The sequence below is a fragment of the Fukomys damarensis genome, unplaced genomic scaffold, assembly GCF_012274545.1.
Source record: "Fukomys damarensis isolate Sample0158 unplaced genomic scaffold, DMR_v1.0_HiC HiC_scaffold_15, whole genome shotgun sequence".
NCBI classification, from domain to species: domain Eukaryota; kingdom Metazoa; phylum Chordata; class Mammalia; order Rodentia; family Bathyergidae; genus Fukomys; species Fukomys damarensis.
In genome coordinates this window covers 43,132,510-43,153,963 of record NW_022900927.1, presented here as the reverse complement: position 1 = coordinate 43,153,963, position 21,454 = coordinate 43,132,510, and the positions used below count along the sequence as shown (strand labels likewise).

Genomic DNA, 21,454 nt, shown 5'->3' with positions numbered 1-21,454 from the left:
CTGAGTGCTCAGTAGCATTTTTAATAACAAATAAAACCTTAGTCTGCATGTTTAGTAAGTTAATGTTTAAGTAATGTTTAATAAGTCTTACTACTTAAAATTATTCTTAAAACATATATTAGAAGTTTCATAGGTAAAGCTATATTATTATTATTTAGTATTTATTTTTCTCTAGTTTTATTCAGATCAGTTCTTTGTTCAGAAATCCACGTTGTGAAATCATGCACTTGACCAGCATTATAAGGATTCTTCCTCGGATCCATAATGGGATACCCCTGTTTTTAATTTGAGTAGAATGACTGAGCCATCAAGATAAAGGATTTTTTTTCTGTAATAAAAGGATAAAATACTTCCTCTTTGAACCTTTAATAGACAACATACAAAAAGAACCAGGAGCTTAGACAAAGAAATGATGTGTAGTTAGGTAGCTCTTTCTTCTGTTGTAGTATTAGATTCCTTTTCATGGTTACTATTTTTTAGGAACCCTAAGCCTCCCCCACTTCTTTCTGACTAGTTCCTGTGTTCCCCCATGAAATTGCAGGAAGACCATGAGTTCATGACATGGAGTTAATAATAGTACAGCAATGTCATTAATAGCTCCTGTTCCCTTAAGTTCACATAACATTTTTGTTAGGTACCAAACTGGTATCTTAATACAAAATGCCTTTCTAATCCATGGAACAAAGTTCTATAGTTTACGTCCTCACTTATGGATAACAATAGCTCAGAAAGTTAAAATAATTTATCTTAAGTTACACAACTAAAAATAACTATACTGATATTAAACGAGATTCATCGAGTTTAAAACCTGTAGTATTTCTACAGTGAACCTAAGCCGAGTATTTGAACACAAATTTTTCTTTTGTATTCTTTAACCTTTTAAAGCTTGTTGATGTTTTTAAGACCTTCTAGTAGACTGTTCTCATAGGCTGGGGTCCTAGATATATTGTACTACAACCTTGATTTTCTATTCCATGTACTCTAAACTACTAGAAATTTCTAGAAAGAACTCCATGTAAACATATAGTCTTGCTAAGTTTAGTAAATTTAGCTTTTTAACATGAAATTGTATTTGCTGCTTCTTTAAAATTGAGTGACAAAAAACATAGTATTTATATTGACTTTTGAAGCATTTGCAGTATCATTATATAATATCATATTAAACTGTTTTATTCATCTTTAAATATTTGTGTTTCCCACACCGTATGTTAGATGAGTTCTCTTCACATATACACTAGGCCTGCTTAGATTGGGCTATGCCAACAGGATAGGTTTCCTCTTAGGAGGGTAGAAAACTTCCACTTAAAAATTCATTTTTCTTTTGATCATTTCATAGTATGTTTTTCTCAAGAGTCATTTAAATGGGAAAAGCCCTAAAATTCTTAAATACCAACTGTTTGAAATCTGTCTTTTCTTTCCTAAAATAAATTGACAATCTGTTTTAGAGTGATGAAAATGAACAAGAACAACAATCAGATACAGAAGAGGGATCCAATAAAAAAGAAACTCAGGTAAATAGCACTGTTTTCTGTATTGAACCGTATTAATATTTTTAAAGATTACTTTTAATTGTTTTTAATTATATTTACTGATGCAGAATAGTAATTATACCCTTACCTACCTGTGGGAATAAATAATAAATGTGGGGCAGACAAACTGAATAGGGATACATAATATTTCAGACAGAATGGAATTGTTCTAGAATCTTTATTTTACTAGTAATTTTATGATGATATAGTAACTGCTAAAACTCATCAAACTGTATACTCTAAATGAATGTAATTGAGTTGTATTTCATCTTTAGAATTGAAAAGAAAAAGCAAAACTGTTGAGTAGTGTCTTTAAAAAGAAAATACCTAAAAGAGACTCAGAAGTAATAGAAATCTAGAGATAATAAGCTCAGATTTTATTTCTGTAGAGGCATAGTTATAAGTATGTTCTAGAGAAAATATGCCTTTTCTTGTGTTTAGAAACATAGAGTCGGCAATAGACTTATTTTATATTCATAATCACCGTCTTCTGAAAAGGCATTCTTTTCTCCCTTAGTACTGATGAAAGAATTAAGGCAACTTGAAATGCAGTGTTAAAAGTTTTTTCCCCCTTGCCTTTCTTTTTGTTTGCATCCCTGTTGTTTGGATGGGCAGAGAAATAAAGAGCTCTTTTTTGCATAGGGTTAGAAGTGTACAATATGGGTTAACACTGTCTAGCCTCAAATAACATTCTGCTCATATTAATGTTGTCTTCTTCATTTCAACTAAAGATTTCTTAATTGAATTATTACACTTTCTTTTAGTCAGCAAGTAAGTGACCAAAAGCTGGTTACCTGTGCAAGGGTAACTATGAACATTTAGTTTAAGGAATGAGTTTGCCTGATTTGACTCAAAAAGTACTTTTACCTTTAGGTCAGACCAATAGATTAAGGAATGAATAAGTATTGCAGGGTTAATACTTCATCACTTAACATGTTCATGACAGGGTCATAATTTGTAAGTCTCCCTGCCATAACTTGTAAGCTTGTACCACTGGGGCTACAAACGGATCTGCTTGCTTTTATTGATCTTTTCATTAATAAAAAGCCACCTCATGAAACAGTTAAGCATGTACTTCCAGTGGTTGAAGCCAGCAGGAATGTGTTAAATTATTTTGCCTGTCAATTATTCACTTTCCCCCTGCTTACCTACTGTATGTCCCTTCTTTATTCTGTCACCTTATTCATTTGTCATCTTTGTTTTCCCATTGGTATTTATAAATTTCCATTTAAATGGACAGATAATAAGAGAAAAAAATTAATAAGGAGCTAGGGATTTAGTTCAGTGGTGCTGCACCTACCTGGCAAGCACAAGGTCCTGAGTTCAATCCCCGTACCAGAAAACAAACTAATAAAGACATCCCCGGTGGCACTTCTTTCTTTCTCACTGCCTTTACCATATGAAAACCGCTTCACCCCAGGCCTCAGTGGGAGAGAGAAGTGTTCGGTCTTCTAAAGCTGTAACTCTGAAGCATGTGTTAAGTTTAAGTTTTATTATACAAGTTATACCAAAGATACATTGATGTTAAGTAGGACATTGTATTTAAGACAAAAAGTTTTCTTAGTTCCCAGCAGTTTACTTTTCAATAAAAGATTCTTTAGATCTTGCTTTGTGCTGACATTCTTTCAGTTACAAGAACACAGGATACCAAACTCAAACTGGATTAAACAAGAAAATAATTTATTATATTCTGGTAGTTTTCCATGTCTGTTCATCCTGAGGCTAATTTACCTCATTGAGATGGGAATATATTTGTCTTTGGCCAGACAAGGTCCACTGAACTCTTGCAGCTACTTTGCTATCAATGTGGGCCATGGGTCATGTCACCTTCACCTAGTGATTGTTATGCCATAAAGAAAAGGAAGGGTGGAGTTAAGGTGCTGACCCACAGTGCCTTATTTAATAGACTGAAACAGCTTTCCCCCAATGTGTATACTCTTCTCTTTTGAAAAATGGTATCATCAGCCCTTACTTCTCTGTGAGAAGATGTGAGCAGAATTCTTATGAACATTTTTAAAAATAGTGTTATTACCTCATATTTGTAACTTCTGTACAGTTTAATCAAATCTCTCTAAAAATTCCTGTTGATAGGGAATAGATTACATAAAATGTATATGCACAGAACAGTACAGTGGTACCTTGGTTCACAAATGCTTTTGGTTGCGAACTGCATTGGGTGACAAACAGAAATGTGGCTGTCTTTGCCACACAAACACAAATGTGGCAATCTTTTCCAAAATTGTAGACCAAACTAAGTTTGTGAACTGAGGTACACTGAATATTCACATAGATGCTTTGTATTAAAAATGAAGGTTAATAGTGCTTGTCTAGGAGATAGATGTATAGAGAGTTATAAAGGAACTCGGTACCATATACGTTTATATGAGCTTACAGTATAGTAATCAAAAATTAAAAGAAAATGTTCACTTTGGAAAAAGAATTTTTACAATATTGGGAACAAGGATGTGCTAAGTGAAATAAGCAAGACACAAAAAAGACAAAGACTGTATAATTCAATTTACTCAGTTATCTAAACAGGTCAAAACTTTGGAACAAAAAAAAAATTGTGGTTGCTGGTATTGGGGATGGGAGGATGAATTCAGTAAGTACTGAGTTTTAGTTTTGCAAGATTAAAAAGTTTTAGAGATCTGCACAAAGATGTGGATAGTTAATATCAATAAACTGTATAGTTAAAAGTGGTTTGGATAGTAAATTTTGTGTTAATGTGTTTTTTGCTATGTTTCTTAAATGCTTAGTCACTGACAACACTGATTTTTTTTTTTAAGACAAAATTTGGGTGATTTTTGTGACTGCTAGAATTTTTACTTACTTTTAAAATTCAAATCAGTGGAAAAAGTGCAGACATGAAATATGTTTTCATTAGATTATATACTTGTTCATGTCTAAATATTTTACTGAATTTAATTACTATTTTAAAATTTCAAATTTATTCTTTAAATTTTTAATTGTTACCAAGCCAAAGGATAAATCAAAATAAAATATTACACCTTAAAAAATACAAAAGGAAAAGTACAAGACTTGACTCTTCAAATGAAGTTTATAAATTTAGTAAAAATATTTTAAATCTGATATAAACAGTCCTAAAGGAACCTAGTAACTTTGCAGTGCATTTAAAGATAACTAAATGGAAAATTACACATATCTAAATTCAGAAAGCTGACCATTTCTGGACAGCTACCTTACATAAAATTGTAGATTCCATGAGGTTTTTAGTAGAAAGAGAAAAAACTAAAATTCACCCCAAAAAGCTACTTTGCTTCCCATTAAGAGTGTTTTACCATATTAGTCATTGCATCATTTAGATATGAAGAGTTACAGGAATTTTAAATGTAGCATGCCACTTGCTTGAGGTAATCATAATTAAGGCAATCATAATGTCCTACCCCCAGATGCTAAACTGTGAAAGAATATAGTATAACTAGATTTCCAGAGTAAAATTTAAACAAAATGCATGTGTACTGTTTACATAAAATTTGTTTGCTATTGCCTCAAAAACAAAAAATAGCTAAAATGGTTGCTTTGAGATATCATAAAAACTGACATTTCTTAATAGAAATATGTCACTCCTGCTGAAGGAGTATAAGGAATGGATATATTTCATAGTCTGTCATTTCTTCTTCTGATTAAAAAGTAATGGTTTTTGTAGGAAGTCACAAATGATGAATTTCCAAATATATGATTCTGTACATGTAAAAAATGCAAAAATTCTGAATTCTACAATTTAAAAAAGCCACAGTAAAGTTAAAGCATACATAATGCATAGATAGTTAGTTTAACACATTCCTGATAGGGCTGTAATTAATGTCTTACTGCCAGGCATCTTGAACTGCCAGTGGTATGTGCATGACTATCCCATCAGGCAGCTTTTTATTTTATTAGTAAAAAGAACAATAAAAGTGATTAGATCCATTTGTACTGCCATTGTACAAGCCACTCAGTAGGACAGGTGTGCATATACCACTGGTGGATCAAGCCAGCAGGTATGTGTTAATGGTAAGAAACATTAATATTACATTAAATTTACTTTATTTAATGAAAGCATAAAATTTATTATGTCTGTTTTCTTTCTAGACGGACTCCATTTCTAGGTATGTTTTACTTTTTTGTATTAATTTATGTTCGCTATTTTAGCTTTCCTAAAAATATGTTGTAAAGGGTATTTATGGATTTTGTACATTCTTAGAATTAGTTGGGTAGTAAAAATCTGTACATATTTAGATGACTTAATGACTTATTAGCTTTCTTTGTTGAATGCTTTACTTTAGTTCACTGGTTATACTAGGTCACTATGAAAGAAAGATTTTTCCCAAATCTATACAACATTGATACTTTTTCCAAAGTTTTCTAAGTTATTTCAGTGTTGACTATCTCACTAATATGAGAGACTGATGAAATCTGTATTTGGTCAGAAATTTATTTAAGTATTCAGCATCTTTTTCTTTATCTCTGCTTTAGGTAAAAAACTGAATTTCTCTTACTCATAATTGCTAAAATAACTCACAAATAAGAAACATTCTTCCTATTCAGGATCAACTCACTGTCCTTTTGGATGTTCTGTATTTTATGAAATCTGAAGTGGTACTAATTTTAAAATACAACTATACACTACTAAAAACAGAAAAAGTTCTACCACTTAAATGGTAATGTCATCCTTTATAATATATGTTCTGTTATCAGATGTTAGAAAATGAGAAAAGATTACATAATTTAAAGCTGTTGAAATAATTTATCATAATGTAAAACTACTTTTGACTCCTGCGTATGGAAATCAATAATACTAAAAATAACCCCCCATTTATTATGTATTGCAAAAATAATGAGATAACAAGATTGGGATACTATTACTATTTTGGAGTATAAAGTAAATATATACTAGAATATATATTAATTAATTTTTGGAAACATATAATAAAGCTTTTGATTTAAACTCATCTTTTGAAGATATGAAAGCAGTTCCACATCAACTAGTGATCGGTATGATTCCCTGCTGGGTCGCTCTGGATCATACAGTTACTTAGAAGAAAGAAAACTTTATAGTAGCAGGTTGGAAAAGGACGACTCAACTGATTTTAAAAAGGTACTAGGGTCATTTAGTTATATTTAGTTAAAATTAAGTTATCTTTTGTGTTGAGATATTATATTTTGAAGACCTCATAATGAAATCAGTATCTTGAAATAACTTACATAGTTTTTGACCAGTAATGATGGGTAGAATGTGAATAGCTGTTCATTTTTTAAAGGGAAAAGTATTCAGAACTTTCCAGATTTAAGTGTTTCAGACCATTACTGTGGTTAAATTGAAAGGGGGCATGCAGAGGTGTCGGGTATGTGTGGCATTACACTCTTTTTTTTTTTTTTTTCTTTGCTAATAGGAAGCAGACAGAATATGGATTTTTAAAAGTGACTTTAATTTTCCTAGGTAACTGAAAAACTTTTGATAGTTCAGGCTATTAAGGATTAAGGATGAAAATACTATAAGAAATCCTAGAAACCCTGCAACCTAGGATTCTGAGTATTACTAATCTTTACCTTGTGAGCTTAGAATAAACTGATGAAGTTTGTTGAAAAGGCTTGTAGTATTTGTTTCCCTGGTATCTGGCATCTATTTGAATTAATGCTTTCTGATCAAGAACCAGGAAGAAGAGACTTATTTTACAGTAGCAGGTATTAACTCAGTAAAGTCAGGTGTTTAGGATACTGAAATGTGCTGCCTAATGATACTTCTACTCATGAACAAGTGAAGGTGGAGGTATTGTCCGGCTCTCATGAGCATCTTCCATATAATGAGAAGAACAAACATTATCAAACTAATGAATTATAATTTTAAAATTGAGACAACTACCCTGAAGTAAAGATATAATCTTATAAAAGTATATAACAAAAAAGTGATGGGCCCTGTGAATAGATTTTCTAAGTAAGGCTTTAGCCAAAAACAAAAGAGTGATTAGTTGTAAGCTACTAAAAGTGGAAGAGAAGGGTGTTCTAGGTAAAATAAACTGTAAGCACATGGGCCTGGTGGCAAAAGGGTATATGATGTGTTGAAAGAACTTAAAATTCAGGGTATAGGCTGGAACTGCTTCCTTCTAGACCGTTTTAAAGACGCTTGTATGTTAAAAACTTTAGGAACCTATTCAGAAGTCTTTAATTGGTTGGGGGAAGGGTTAAGAATGGTTCACATATGAAAAGTATGAGATTTCCCTTTTGAAAAGTTGTGCTGCCTTGTGTAAAACAGAAGGACAGGAAAAACATCTTGTTATTATAATAGTCCCAGGTAAGAGATGAGTATAGTGAAAATTACCATGAAAATAATGGGAAGGGGCAGGGGAACAATATAGTCAACTATTGTGTAGATATAAGGTCCCACTTTAGCAGATAACTGATCTTTTTATGAGAATGTGCAAAGTTAGACCTTTTTTTTTAGTAAAGATTCACATTTTGAATGCTGGAATAGTTTATGAATTTACTCTGGACTATAGTACCTGCATATAACTATCAGTCTCCACCTTGCAACTGCAAAATATTAAAATGCATTTTAATATATCCTTGGTAGTACATAGGTTACATTAATCTTGCTGTTTTAACCATTGAGAAATACCTTCTTAAAATATTAGGAGAGTAGATAAGTAATTTGTTCTTCTCCCCTAATTTTTATAGCTTTATGAACAAATTTTAGCTGAAAATGAAAAGCTGAAGGCACAGCTACATGATACAAATATGGAACTAACAGACCTTAAATTGCAGTTGGAAAAGGCCACCCAGGTTTGTATCATTTTTTCTTTGTTATTCTCAAGCTATACCCTCAGCCTCAAAATTTCTTTATGCTGACTCCTTTTATAATTTCCTTCTATTCAGAAGCCTAGAGAAGACAGTTTTTCATAACAAATTGAGAATGCCAAGTGAAACTCAGAACCTTGCACAAATGATTTAGAAATTGTTTCCCAAGCTCTTTTCCCATGAAACACTAATTTGGGAAATAGTGATAGGTACATTTTCTCTTCAGCCTTCTTTTAAAAACAAAATAAATCAAAACTTTGTGGTCAGAGGATCTTGGAAAATCCTGCATCTGTACATCTTAAAGATTATACTTGTACTATTTATATGTTAAAATTTCCTTTATGTTTTCCTAATAAGTGTTTTTTATTGGTGCATATTAATTTTACAAAATACTTCATTTCATCGTGTTTTCACACATGCATATAACGTATTTTGATCATACCTATCGCCCATTACCTTTCCTTACTCCACTTTCCCAGTCCCTTTCCTCTTCAGTTTTCAGCTTTCCTGTCACTAAGACACTACCCAACACCCACAATTTAAAGGAAGAGAGGTTTAATTTGGCTCACTGTTCAGGGGATTCAGTCCATGGTCTGCTAGCTCCAAAGCAAAAATATCATAGAGAAAAGGCATGGCCAAGCAAACCTGCTTGTTTCACGGTGGTTAGTTAACAGGGGAGAACAGTGCCGGAATGGAAGAGGCCAGCGAACAGGCTTACACCCTCAAGGTCATACCTCCACAGTTCACCCAGACATACCCAGAAATGTGTTTCACCAATCCTCCAGGCAGATTCAAAAACTAGTCAAGTTGACACACCACCCTAACTGCCACATCATCCTTGTTTGTTTTCTTTCTAGATTCCACAAATAGAGAACACATGCAAAACTTGTTTTTCTGAGTCTGATTCATTTCATGATGATATCCAGTTCCATCTGCTTTCCTGTAGATGACATAATTTTGTTCTTTATGGCTGAATGATACTGCCTTATATATATATATATAGCATAATTTTTTAATCCATTGACAAGCACTTAATTTGTTTCCATATCCTGACTATTGTGAATTGTGCCATAATAAACATGGATATTCACATATTTCTGTAGTTTGATACTTATAATTCCTTCCAGTATATGCCAAGGAACACTATCACTTGATTACATTATAGTTCTATTTTGAGTTTTTTGAGAAATCATTATACTGATTTCCACAGTGGCTGTAATAACTTATATTCCTTTGTTTTCCCCCACATACTCAACAGCATTTATTGCTTATTTTGTGTTTTTTATTATAGCCATTCTGATTGGGATGAGATAGAATCTTATTTTTAATTAAGTTTATTGGTACATTATAGGTATACAATACTGTTACATTCATCATTAGGATCTTACACCTTTACATGATGTATCTTGGTTCTTCTTTTTCCCCAAGATAGAATCTTAATGTAGTTTGCTTTGCATTTCCCTGATGGCTAAAGGTGTTAGAGCATGTTTTCATGCATTTATTGCCCTTTTGTAGTTCTTTTGAAAATAGTCTTTTATTTTTGATTGGATTATTTATGGTTTTTTGGAATTAAGTTTCTTGGGTTCTTTATATATTATGTATATTAATTAATTTTTGTCAGAAGAGTAGCTGGCAAAGATTTCCTCCCATTCTGTGGGCTGTCCACTTAATTTTTTCCTTTGGAGAAGCTGTTTAATTTAGTGTAATCCCATTCATCAGTTCTCACTGTTATTTTCTGAATTATTAAGTTTCCTATGCAGAAAGTCAGTACCTGTGGCTGTATCTTGAAGTGTTTTCTTCCAATAATTCCTAAATTTCAGGTCATATATTTGGATCTTTGATCCATTTTGTGTTAATTTTTACAGAATAAGAGATGGGGCTCTAGTTTTAATCTTTTACATAAGGATAACCAATTTTCCCAGCACCATTTACTATAAAATCTGTCTCTTTCTCCAATATGTTTTTGCCCCTTTGGTGAAGAATCTGATAGCTGTAGCTGTGAGGGTTTATCTCTTTATCCCCTATTGTATTTTATTCATCTACAGGTCCGTTTTTATGCCACTATAGCATTTTTTTGTCATCATAGCTCTGTAGTATATTTGAAAGTAGATATTGTGATACATTTAGTATTACTGTTTTTGAGGAGTCCTATAATTTTTAATAAGACAAATTTGTTTAATTTTAACATGATACTGTCTAGTATAAGTGGCAATGATCTACAATAATATATTCACCAGTTATGGTGGCACATGCTTATAATCCCAGCACTTGGAAAGCTGAGACAGGAGGATGACTGCATGTTCAAGACCAGTCTGTGCTACATCTTGGAATGCATAGCAAGATCCTCTCTTCCCAAAAACTGGCATATTCAATTCTATGCATAGGACTACATTTATATTCACCTTCTCTCAATTTCTAAAATTTATTATCTGTTGAATTTATAATTGTTCCCAGGTCCTTCTTTTTTTTTCTTTTTAAAACCTCTGTTGTGTTATAAAGCAGTTGTCTATGCAAAATGGATGATGTGCTAACAATTCAGGGGTCGGGCTGATTTCATAGTGAGATGTCATAACTGGAGTGTCATACAAGTTAAAGTTAGTCATTTAGACTTCATAGTAAACTTGACAGTTATCATCCTTTAATTTGTAAAAGAAGCCTAGTGAGCCTCCATACACGAAAATGTTCTAATAAATTTTCTGAAATAGCGTTAGCTATTGCAATTTGATCATCTTTTTTTCTTTTTTTCTTTTTTCTTTTTTCTGTTTCCAGTATCAGAGATCAAACTCAGGACCTTGCACTTGCAAGGCTTTAGACACGTTGCCACTGAGCTAAATCCCTGGCCCTAGTCATATTTTCTGAGTGATTGTGGCCCTTGTTGCTGTTCCCTATTATAGTTCTCTGTTAGAGTGACATAACTAATCTGTCTCCCCTACTTAGTTCCTTTCCTGTGTTTCTCTCCTTGTCTACATATCTTGTCATCTAATTCTTCTTGTATGTGTTTTATTCAAACTCTTCAAGAGAGTGGAACTGATAGAATTATTAGTTACAGTATAGAGCTGCCTTTTGGTGCTCATGGTTCTACTCACTGAACATGGCCCTAAATCACTGGCTAACTGATAGCGTACTACTTGTGGGGAGGTATCAGTGTAGCTCAGTAGAAGAACATATGTTTAACATGTGTAAGACCCTGGACTCAGAGCCCAGCACCAAAAATTAAGAAAGAAAAAAACTAGCCTCCTGTTGGTCAGGTACAAATATTAAATCCTTTATCTGGAGAAAGAAGTCACCGGTTTACAAAGAAAAAGAGCGTCCACATTGGCAGGCATTCTGAGTATCAGGCCCAATATATGGAATTAATAATGAGAAGGATAATTCATAAAAACAAAGTGATAAACATTTATCTTCTTTTGTTTAACTTTAGAGCATCTGTTTTGAATAAAGTCTACTCTGAATTCTTCCACCTAATTTTATATGACTTCATAAATATTCATGAATATACATACATATCTGTGGCAGTTTTGACAGTTGTGTGAAATTTTTCCCAAGGAAAACTATTGTCCTGTTAAGAATCTTTAGCATATTTGAAGCCTACATTCAATCTTCAGGAGTATAAAACAATAATAATATTGAAATTTAGGTCTCTCATAATATTTAGCTAAGAAACACTGAATCCATGAATCCCTTATTCTAGCACCCTCTATCCTGTACAAGGAAGAAAATTGCCAGTGTACCTGGAACCAGTTTGCTGAATACCACTTTGCCAAGTGACAAGTTCACTAGATTTACAAGTAGTGGTTTTAAGAGCTTCAACTAGAATGTGTAATTAAAACTATTAAATTGATGACTTTTTAATCCATTAAATTGGCAAGCAAATCATAAAATTGCTGAAATGTTTCTGTTAGGGCAAGGCCCCAATAAAATGCTAATTTCCCCTCCAATGTGTTAATTTTATGTGATAGCATTGCTCCAGCTATTTCTGAATTTTTTTCAGGTGCTTTTGAGTGTCATTTATAATTTTTTTCAGCCTTTTAAATGTTTTTGATTCATTTGTAGATCTTTAAGTGACCTATCAGCCTTTAACTTACATATCTAGCCGTTAAAATGTTTTTAAAGGGCCGGGGATTTAGCTCAGCGGTTCGGTGGCCTGCCTTGCAAGCAAAAGGACCCAAGTTCGGTCCCCGGTACCAAAAAAAATGTTTTTAAACCATCAAAAAAAAAAATTTAGTTCAGTGGCAGCGTGCCTGCCCCACAAGCCCAAAGGTCCTGAGTTTAATGCCTGGTATCAAAAAAAAAAAAAAGAAAGAAATTAAAATTCCCTAAAACAGTTCTGTTCTTATCTGAAACTGAATTGTATTTCTATCAAGAAGCAATTGAAATACATCAACTTTTTTCCAGAACAATTAAATGAAAAATAATAAAGCCACTTAAAATGACAATAAAGATAACCTGGTTATGATTAATTCTTTAAAAATTTATGTACTATAGCTATAAAGAAGAAATTCTGAGAGGATCAAAAAATAATTGTCCTGGGCCAGGGATTTAGTTCAGTGGTTTGGTGGCCTGCCTTGCAAGCGTAAAGACCCAAGTTCAATCCCCGGTACCAAAAAAAGAAAAAAAAAATGTCCTAAAGATATTAAAACGTGAATGTAAGTTGTAAGTTACTCCATTAATCCTGGGATGTGGGTCCATTGGCGAGTGCTTACTTAGCATGCATGTGAGGGCTTGAGTTCCATCCCCAGTACTACAAAAAAGCCTTTGAATTATCACATTAAAGAATGAAAATGTGCTTTAATTGATGATGAAATAGGTTTTATTTAAAGTATATTTTTGTGGTGAGTCATGAAAGACAGTTCTTACTAAAGTTGTCAAAACTTTTTGTAAATTAATAAAATTGGTTTTTGAGGAATTCATTTTCAGAAAATTGATCAAAAATCTCAGCAAAAACATTTATGCAAAGATCAAGCTAAATAAGATCTAAAGTGCTTTCAGTGGGCTCATTCTCAATATCCAGATAAAGAGCTCCCCACGATAAGATGTAACATGTGACTTAAAACTCAAGGGCTCTTTTGATTTCCCTGCAGCCAAATTTAGGTCTCAGCATTTAACCAACTTTTGAGTTGGTCACGTAGTGTGTCAAATGAGAAGCCTGTGCTCACCCAGAAGAAAGCTTGTAGCTAGAATTTTTACAGGTGAAAATATATGTGAACCCTCTTAGCAATTGTAGATCACAGTTGATTGGGAAAGAACTATCTAGACCAAGTGAGCAAGACTATTACCATTTGTGAGAGAGGACAAAAAAGTTCAATTTAGTGGTCTGGCTCTGTGCATACAAAGTCACTCAGTGTGGTAATAAACATTTAATTGAGTGTCCTGGAATCTGACTGTTCAGATTACCACTCCCGATGGCACAAGAAGAGAACTTGAACATTGGAGTGGAACTAGGATATTTTTGTTCTTACTCCACAGCATTGAGCCATCTTCACCCCCAAGTAAACCACAAACACTCCTGTGGAAAAGTGTTATAGACCACATGGAAGCTTTGAGGGTCATTCCTTTTCTAAATATTGCTTTTATTCATATTTCAATACACATTGTATCTTTTTCTCTTTTTTTTACTCACACCTATATATTATGCCACCTGAATATTGTGATTTCCTTTAACACTTATAAAAGAAAAGTTACCGTGCTCATTTTGATCACACTTACATCCCTTTTTTCATTTCATACTTTTTTACAGAGGCAAGAAAGGTATACTGATAGGTCACTATTGGAAAAGGAAAAAAGGGTAAGTGTCCATCTTATTGACTAATTGTTTTCCCTCTATATAAGCAGTGGTCAGGTTTTTGTAGATGATATATAATTTTAATTAAACTGATACTCATTAGGGAATGTTATACAGTTTAGCTTCTTTTTTAAAGTTCTGGGTGGGGTGTCTCTGAAGGATGTAATGAACTTAAATAAAATTTAGTGAACTACTTATGTGTGTGTGCATGTGTGGTACTGGGGCTTGAACCCAGGATCTCCACACTGAGGTATATCCCCCACCCATAAACGCCATCTTGTTTTTGTCATCCTCCTTCCTCAGCCTCTCAGAGTTCTGGGATTACAGGTGTGCATCTCCAGCCTAGCTCACATTATTCTTCTCATTTATTAAAGGTTTTTCTGATTATGAAATGTAAATATTGTGATAGTGAGGCCTGATACTTTCAAAATGCTGTTCATCTCTTTGATTTTCCATGGATATATTTATTAAAACATTGTAATCACATGTATATTTGTTTTCAAAATTAAAATATATCTTTTGAAATAAAATGTTCAAATCTAGAGACATCAACTTTTCAAATTCTTTTTAAACAATATTTGAAATTTGAGTTGAGCATTAAACAAAAATTAGGATTACAAAAAAATCTTTGTGCTGGTTCCACCAGCTGCTTCACAAGCACAGGACCTAAGTTCCATCCCTGGAGCCAAAAAAAAAAAATCTTTATGCTGTTTTATACCTTTTTGTAATTGTTTATTGACTGTTATGTATTTTCTTGTATTTCTCTCCACTTATTATTGCTTAGAAGTTTGGAAATGGCCATAAGAATAAATACACAAGTTTCGTCTGACCAGATGAGAATGTATAAATAATCTAAAAGTTAAAATGCTTCAAGTATATCTGTAATGCAGCTGAACAGCTAGACTTGTGGTGTTTTGACCAGAGAAGGATTCATCTTGTTAGCTATTTCTGGGACAATGACTGAACAGCCAGCAGCAATTTTCATGAAAACATTTTTCTTCAATTCCAAAGTTTAAATAAAAGTTTACCTTTCCACCAAAAATGTTTTAAAAATGTAAAATATAAAAATAATCAAATGTAGTCGGTTAATGTCTTTTATTTAGTAAATTATGACTTGCTATAGCTGCCATTTATGATTGCAGCAGCTTTTGAAAATCATTGTTTAGTTGTTTTTTTAAAAATTGATATAACTAGTTGGGTGTGGTGGTACATGCCTGTAATCCCAGCTCTCGGGAGGCTGAGGTAGGAGGAAGACCAGCCTGCACTACATAGTTCCAGGTCAGTCTCAACTACATAGTGAGACCCTGTCTCAAAAAACCAAAAAAATTTTTGATATAACTAATAATGGCTAAAATATAGTTGCTTATTAAATTTAATGTTAACTTTTATATTATTTATATTGATATTTGTTACATTTTATAATAATAGCTGTTAGTATATTTTATCTCCAAGATATGCAAAAATAATAAAATCGTTTTTGTATTAACCATTCTAATGGTCAACATGAAAGATAACAAAATATATTTAATTAAAATATATATATTTGAGACAATCACATTTTTAAAAATATTTTTCTCTTGAAAGTATTATGTTCATTACAAAAATATCAGCAAAAGAAGAAAATATAAAATTCACAATCTTTACACTGAAATAACTAATATTTTGTTACTTATCCTCATGATTCACACACGTTTATTAACACACATTCTCAACTAGCCTTATTTTTTTCTGCTTCTGAATGCAGATAAACAATGAAGTGGGTATATTAACTCAGTTTTATATACATTATTATCGTAATAACAGCACTGTATATATCAGGCAGGCACTGGGCTAAGCAATTTATATATTTTTTCTCTAAATGTTTTTTATATTAGTAACTTTTTATTTGTTCAGCACAAATTACTTACAGTTTTCTAGTTACCAACAGGATGCGGCAATTGGGTATAATGTTCTTGTCTTGCTGTACCAAGTTAAAAATCTCAAAAAGTCCTAAAAAAAATTGAGGTTCATAGCTAGATTACCTCTCAGAAGAAATATTCTATTTCTGATATAAAATTATGAGAATTAGATATAACACTGTACATGTTTATATTTTGGGAAGTGCAGTGGTTCACATAAATTTGCCGTGACTATATTATTAACTCAGCAAAAGATAGATAGATAGATAGATAGATACACACACACATTTTCATCTATATAACAATGTTTAAGCATGTAAATATTAGATTAACATGAGACTGTGAATGGGATTCCATTTTTTAAAAATCACCCTAGAAACATTGACATTTATTGTAAATGTGGTTCATTACTAAATATCAACATTAATTATTAATCTGGGAAGGAATGTCTTGGAAATAGTGTCAGTGTGATTAAACTAAATGTAAATGGTTTGTATCTGAAAGGTGACCGGCAAGAGTCAGTATCTTCTGGGCGGTATGACCTAACCAGTTTTACAGCTCATCATTTATTGCTGCTTGCTTTTTGCATAACACCCTACAATGCTTATCTTATAAGGGAGAATAAAACAGTGCACTGCAATAATACTTGTATGTTGGCTTTGTCTGTCACTTTTTGAAATGAGTTTAGAATAAATGCTGCAGATGCTTCTCCATTAGATTCACTGCATTAATGCTACACACAATATCAACCTATATAGAAAACTATAAAGTCGGTTGGATGAATAATGGATAGTAAACATTGTGGGTTGAGGAGATTCTTTTGAGATTGTAAAGTACACATATTAGGCATGTTTGCTTCTTGCTGTTTTGCTTCCAGCGCTGTAGTATAATTGCATCTGTGTGTGATTTTTTTTTTTTCTGTTCTATTCAGTCTTCATTCTTGAGTATTGGTTTCCTCTGTCACTGAGTTTTACATAACTAAAATATGGTAATAATTTAAGTATGTAGCATGTTACCAGAAAAATAAAAGCTTTAAAGAAAGAGCTTGCAAAAAGTAATAAAGATCTTTATGTTTATTTCTCTCAAATTTTGGGGAGCTCTTTACATATCACTGGCATCACATCTTTTTCTACACTGCTCCTTATTTTATCTTTAATTCTAAAGTAGCACTGTTTTACAATATAGATGAAAACTTAAAGATGTAGTAATTATATAATTAATATAAGTACCTTAAATTGATCTAGGAACGAAGAGCTCTAGAAAGAAGAATATCTGAAATGGAAGAAGAGCTCAAAGTAAGTAAACTGATGCTATTTTTTAGAGATACTGCTATTTATGAATTTATATTTAATACTATTGTAGATATTAAAAATTGTTCTTAAAGCCATTACCCAGTTTGTAAATTATCTAAATCTTATGCTTCTCTTTCTTAATAAGTCCCGGTTTTAGTGAGCTAGAAGGGAATTCAAAGCCCACATTATTTTGATAATCTGTTTGTGTAGTACTTTATATATTCAGGTATAAAAATATTAGGTAATAATAACTGTAAATATGAGATTTATTTGTTCTTTACATTTGTATTTACTGTACTTCTTGGAGAGTAAATGGTAGAAGGGGATAGTAAAAGATAAGATGTTCTTCATTAAAAGTAAGACAGAGGAAGGCACTGGCAGAGGTATATTGTATCAAACTACTCTGCATTACCTTTAGATGTAATGATTTGTTTTGAAGGTTGAACTCTGCAGAGGAGATAAATAAGCAGAGGTAAATGACTTACTGCAGCATCTTACGTGAAATATTTATCACATTATGAATTAACTACTGCATTGGGAATTGTACCAAAGAATTAGAATTTCAAAAGTTATTTTTTATTGAAAGTTTGTGATTAAAACTTTATTGAAGGGCCAGGGATTTAACTCAGTGGTGCCACTGCCTACCTCACAAGTGCAAGGTCCTAAGTTCGATACCCCCCAAAAAAAATTACTGAATGGCTTTGGGGACAAATCTTTTGGATTTGAATTATGTATTGTTTAGTTTGAAATGGAATTTTAGGAATAAATTGTTTACCTTATTCTCTTAGAATATTCTTTTAAGACTCAATATTTTCTTTTTGTATTCATTACCTGTGATCCTTTATATTTTTATTGTACTGCTTTCTTATTTTTTTATTCTTATTTCTTTATGTTCTGATTCCTGCAGAACCTGCACCAAATAAAGCAAATTCAAACTCTGAGAGAGTTAAATGAACGACTCCTGACTGAGAATAGGGCCTTGACAAGAGTAGTAGCCAAACGCTCAGGGTTCTGTAGGCAACTGCAGTCTGTGAGCCTATAATTTATAGTTTCATCATTTCTTCTTGGTAGAGCCAGGCAGGTGTTTTTGTGTTAGTAAGCGTGTTTTTGTTAAGAGCTTACTTTTACCAATTAATGCCATTGTGTGTGGAGCTTATCATATAACTATTTAATTATGCATGGCTTCTCAGAATGTTAGAAAATGTCACTAATTATATATTACAACTGATAAGCTACAGTAAAATTAGGGAGTGATTTAAGAATTTAAAGATGTCTGAGCTATGTAAAGCTTGCACACTTTTTTGCATCTAAAGGCTAATATTTAGTCATTTACTAGAAATTGGGACATAATACAACATTTATTTCACATAGACACACACAATTAATACATTTTTTCAAACTGAAGAGTACACCTACGTTATCTGTTTGGGGAAATAATGTCATTTTAAGTGAAAACCAGCTTAGTTTATATTCATTTAGCTTTCTGTTACAAGTATCACAGTATATAAATTTTAAGATTACTATAGTTTTATAAACATTCTGAACACAGATATGAATTGGTTCCACATGATTAAATTCTGTGAAGACTTAGCTTAAGTTAGTTTTTCAAGTAGATGTTTTACTTAAAATTAGATAATCTAGTACATTTTGAAAATTAGGAAAAAGAGTTAACTATTTGGAAGGTAGGAGTTATGGTCGCAAATATAAGCTATTCCATCTCCTAATCATCTTGGTAGAACACATATAGTTTGAATTGATTTAGAAAATGTGTGACGTTTCTGTTCCTCTTTCAATTTGTCTGTAAAACACCAGAAAATTGAATTGTTTTGTTGCAATATAGATGGGTGTGTTTTTCTGCATGTCTCAGATACTTGTTTTTGTTTGTTTGTTTGTTTGTTTGGTACCAGGGATTGAACTCCAGTCCTTGGCGCTTGCAAGGCAGGCCACCGAACCGCTGAGCTAAATCCCCGGTCCTTACTTGTTATTTTTTATACAGTATTGTTTTCGTAGATGCACATTTACACTTTTAATTTTACAAATATTTTATATTACTCCAATAGCAATAATAATTTCCATTAATGAGCACCTATCTTGGATCATTGTGTTAAGGCTTTAGGCCTTGTACATGAATCCTTTAAGGAATTTTAATAATTCAGAACAAGTCTAACTTCCTCAAAACTTTCCTAGATAAACTGATTTTCTTGTGGAAAATTAGTGTTACATTACATTAGTGGGACATTAGTATTGGCATAAAATAAGAGGCTTTGGTTTAGGTGCTGATGGGAACTGTTACTGAAACTCTCCCCCAAAAAAGCCTTTTCTAACAAATACAGGCTTCATTTTCTTGGCTGCTCTTCTAATATGGTATGTTGGTATGTTTGTGAGTCATAAAATCAAATGATTTAATCAATTACATCAGATAACTTTGAGAAAATAAACCTTCATTTCATCATTTCTTAAACTAATTAGCTTCACAAAATCAGGTGTTTTTTCCATCTTCCATGATACGTGTTTTAGACATTAGAAATACATAGAGCTGACAAAGCTTGATCATTTGTTTTGTAGTGGAAATGTGACGTTTGTTAATAATGTTGTATCTTTTTATTGAGGTAAAACATTTTTCTGTTTTTGCTCTCCCAGATGTTACCAGACCTAAAAGCAGACAACCAGAGGCTAAAGGATGAAAATGGGGCCTTGATCAGAGTTATAAGCAAACTTTCCAAATAGAAAAAGAAAAAAAAAAACACACAAAGCAGCAAAATTGCACATATTAGTAGCCCAGTGGACCATAATTGACAGTCACTGGAAGCTTGGGAAGAATCCTTGGAGACTGTCATTTTCGGATATCCTGCCAAATGCCCTCTTATTAGGATTTTTGTTTTGTTTAATTTTCTGTTTTGTTTTGTTTTGTTTTTTTAATCAAGACCATTGTTTCATGTTAATGCAGCTGCTGAGAAGATTTTTTTTTTTAATGACTGAGAAAACTTGTTTACAGCTCCAGCATATAAGGAAAGTGTTCAAGGCCAGATATGCCTCAGATATTTAACCAGTAAGCCTTAGTTGTACATAAATACCTTTGTGTCAACAAAAACTTTCAGCTCTCACAGAAGACAGTTATTCAAAATTTTTTGATGTGCCACAGTTTCCAGTTTTTCAATATTTAATTTTTTTTCTTTACATCTAAGTTTGGGTTTGTATCTTTCCTTCTAACTCTTCATGTGGCAGAGTCTTCTATGTTTTTACAGCTTTCTCATTTACAGAAAAAAAAACTTGTTCTTATGAGATTATTGTCATGTATTAGGCTAATGTGTTGTCTCCCACCTGGAACTGAATTGCTTGGTGGAGTATTTGCTTTCACTGTTTGTGCAATATGCATTTATTTCTTATATGAATGCTTTAAAGTGAGATTAGATCTTTTAAGTCCTATTCTGTCTTCATTGGTCACTTTTTGTTTTTTATTGTAGTATAAGATGTTAGATTCTGTAATCTTCACATTCATTTTAGCAGGTACTGAGTGATGCTGTATATATAAATAAGTGTATTGTGTTGATTTTTAGACCATCACATGGCATGCTTGACTATTTTCTTATTTCAAATGTCTGTTAATGCAAAGTAGGCTACTCCATGATAGTGTTAAAAACAAAATTTGCTAAAACTATGTGATATAAAGACTTTAAAAGTTACACGTTTTGAGGAGCCCTATCTTTACAAAAATTTTCTACTGTAAAGTGCTTTTACTTTTATTTTCAGTTTTAATTTCATAGTATTCAACCTTAATTAAAGTTGCATAACATAATTGCTTCACATACTTAATATTTATCTGAGTGCTGTCTAAAACTGTTGTGCTAGCCAAAGTGATACTATGAAATTATTTACGAACTTAACCACAAGTTAATGTTAAATGCACTGTTATTGCCATGTGAAGAGGCATTGACTTTGATACCACCATCATGTTCAGACCATTTTATACATTTCAGTGGCCTTTTTAAAGGGGGTAAAAACGTAAAACCAAGTATATAGTGAAGAAGGCTTTTATTTGGACAAATAGCTTTTATATTTTCATTAAACCATGCAAAAAATAATACATCTTTCTGGCACATAACTGTCTCCTTAACCACTGAACAATTCAGCCATTTGAATAAATTGTACGTTGTAAAG

General features: G+C 32.3%; 1 protein-coding gene across 4 annotated transcripts in view; it reads left to right on the top strand.

The window, feature by feature from the left end:
- The window catches only part of Ppp1r12a (protein phosphatase 1 regulatory subunit 12A), a 129,408-nt gene extending 109,364 nt beyond the window's left edge, over window positions 1-20,044 (top strand). For 3 of the 4 annotated variants that reach the window (XM_010639512.2, XM_010639514.2, XM_010639511.2), the window contains 7 exons: window positions 1,446-1,511; window positions 5,622-5,638; window positions 6,492-6,627; window positions 8,205-8,309; window positions 14,062-14,109; window positions 17,249-17,299; window positions 19,937-20,044. In XM_010639512.2, the coding sequence (XP_010637814.1) occupies window positions 1,446-1,511; window positions 5,622-5,638; window positions 6,492-6,627; window positions 8,205-8,309; window positions 14,062-14,109; window positions 17,249-17,299; window positions 19,937-20,023 (510 nt within the window). In that variant the 3' untranslated portion in view covers window positions 20,024-20,044. Of the gene's footprint in view, window positions 1-1,445; window positions 1,512-5,621; window positions 5,639-6,491; window positions 6,628-8,204; window positions 8,310-14,061; window positions 14,110-16,508; window positions 16,540-17,248; window positions 17,300-19,936 lie in introns of all 4 variants that reach the window. The other variant, XM_010639513.2, reaches the window with a different exon arrangement.
- Window positions 20,045-21,454: the final 1,410 nt, after the last annotated feature.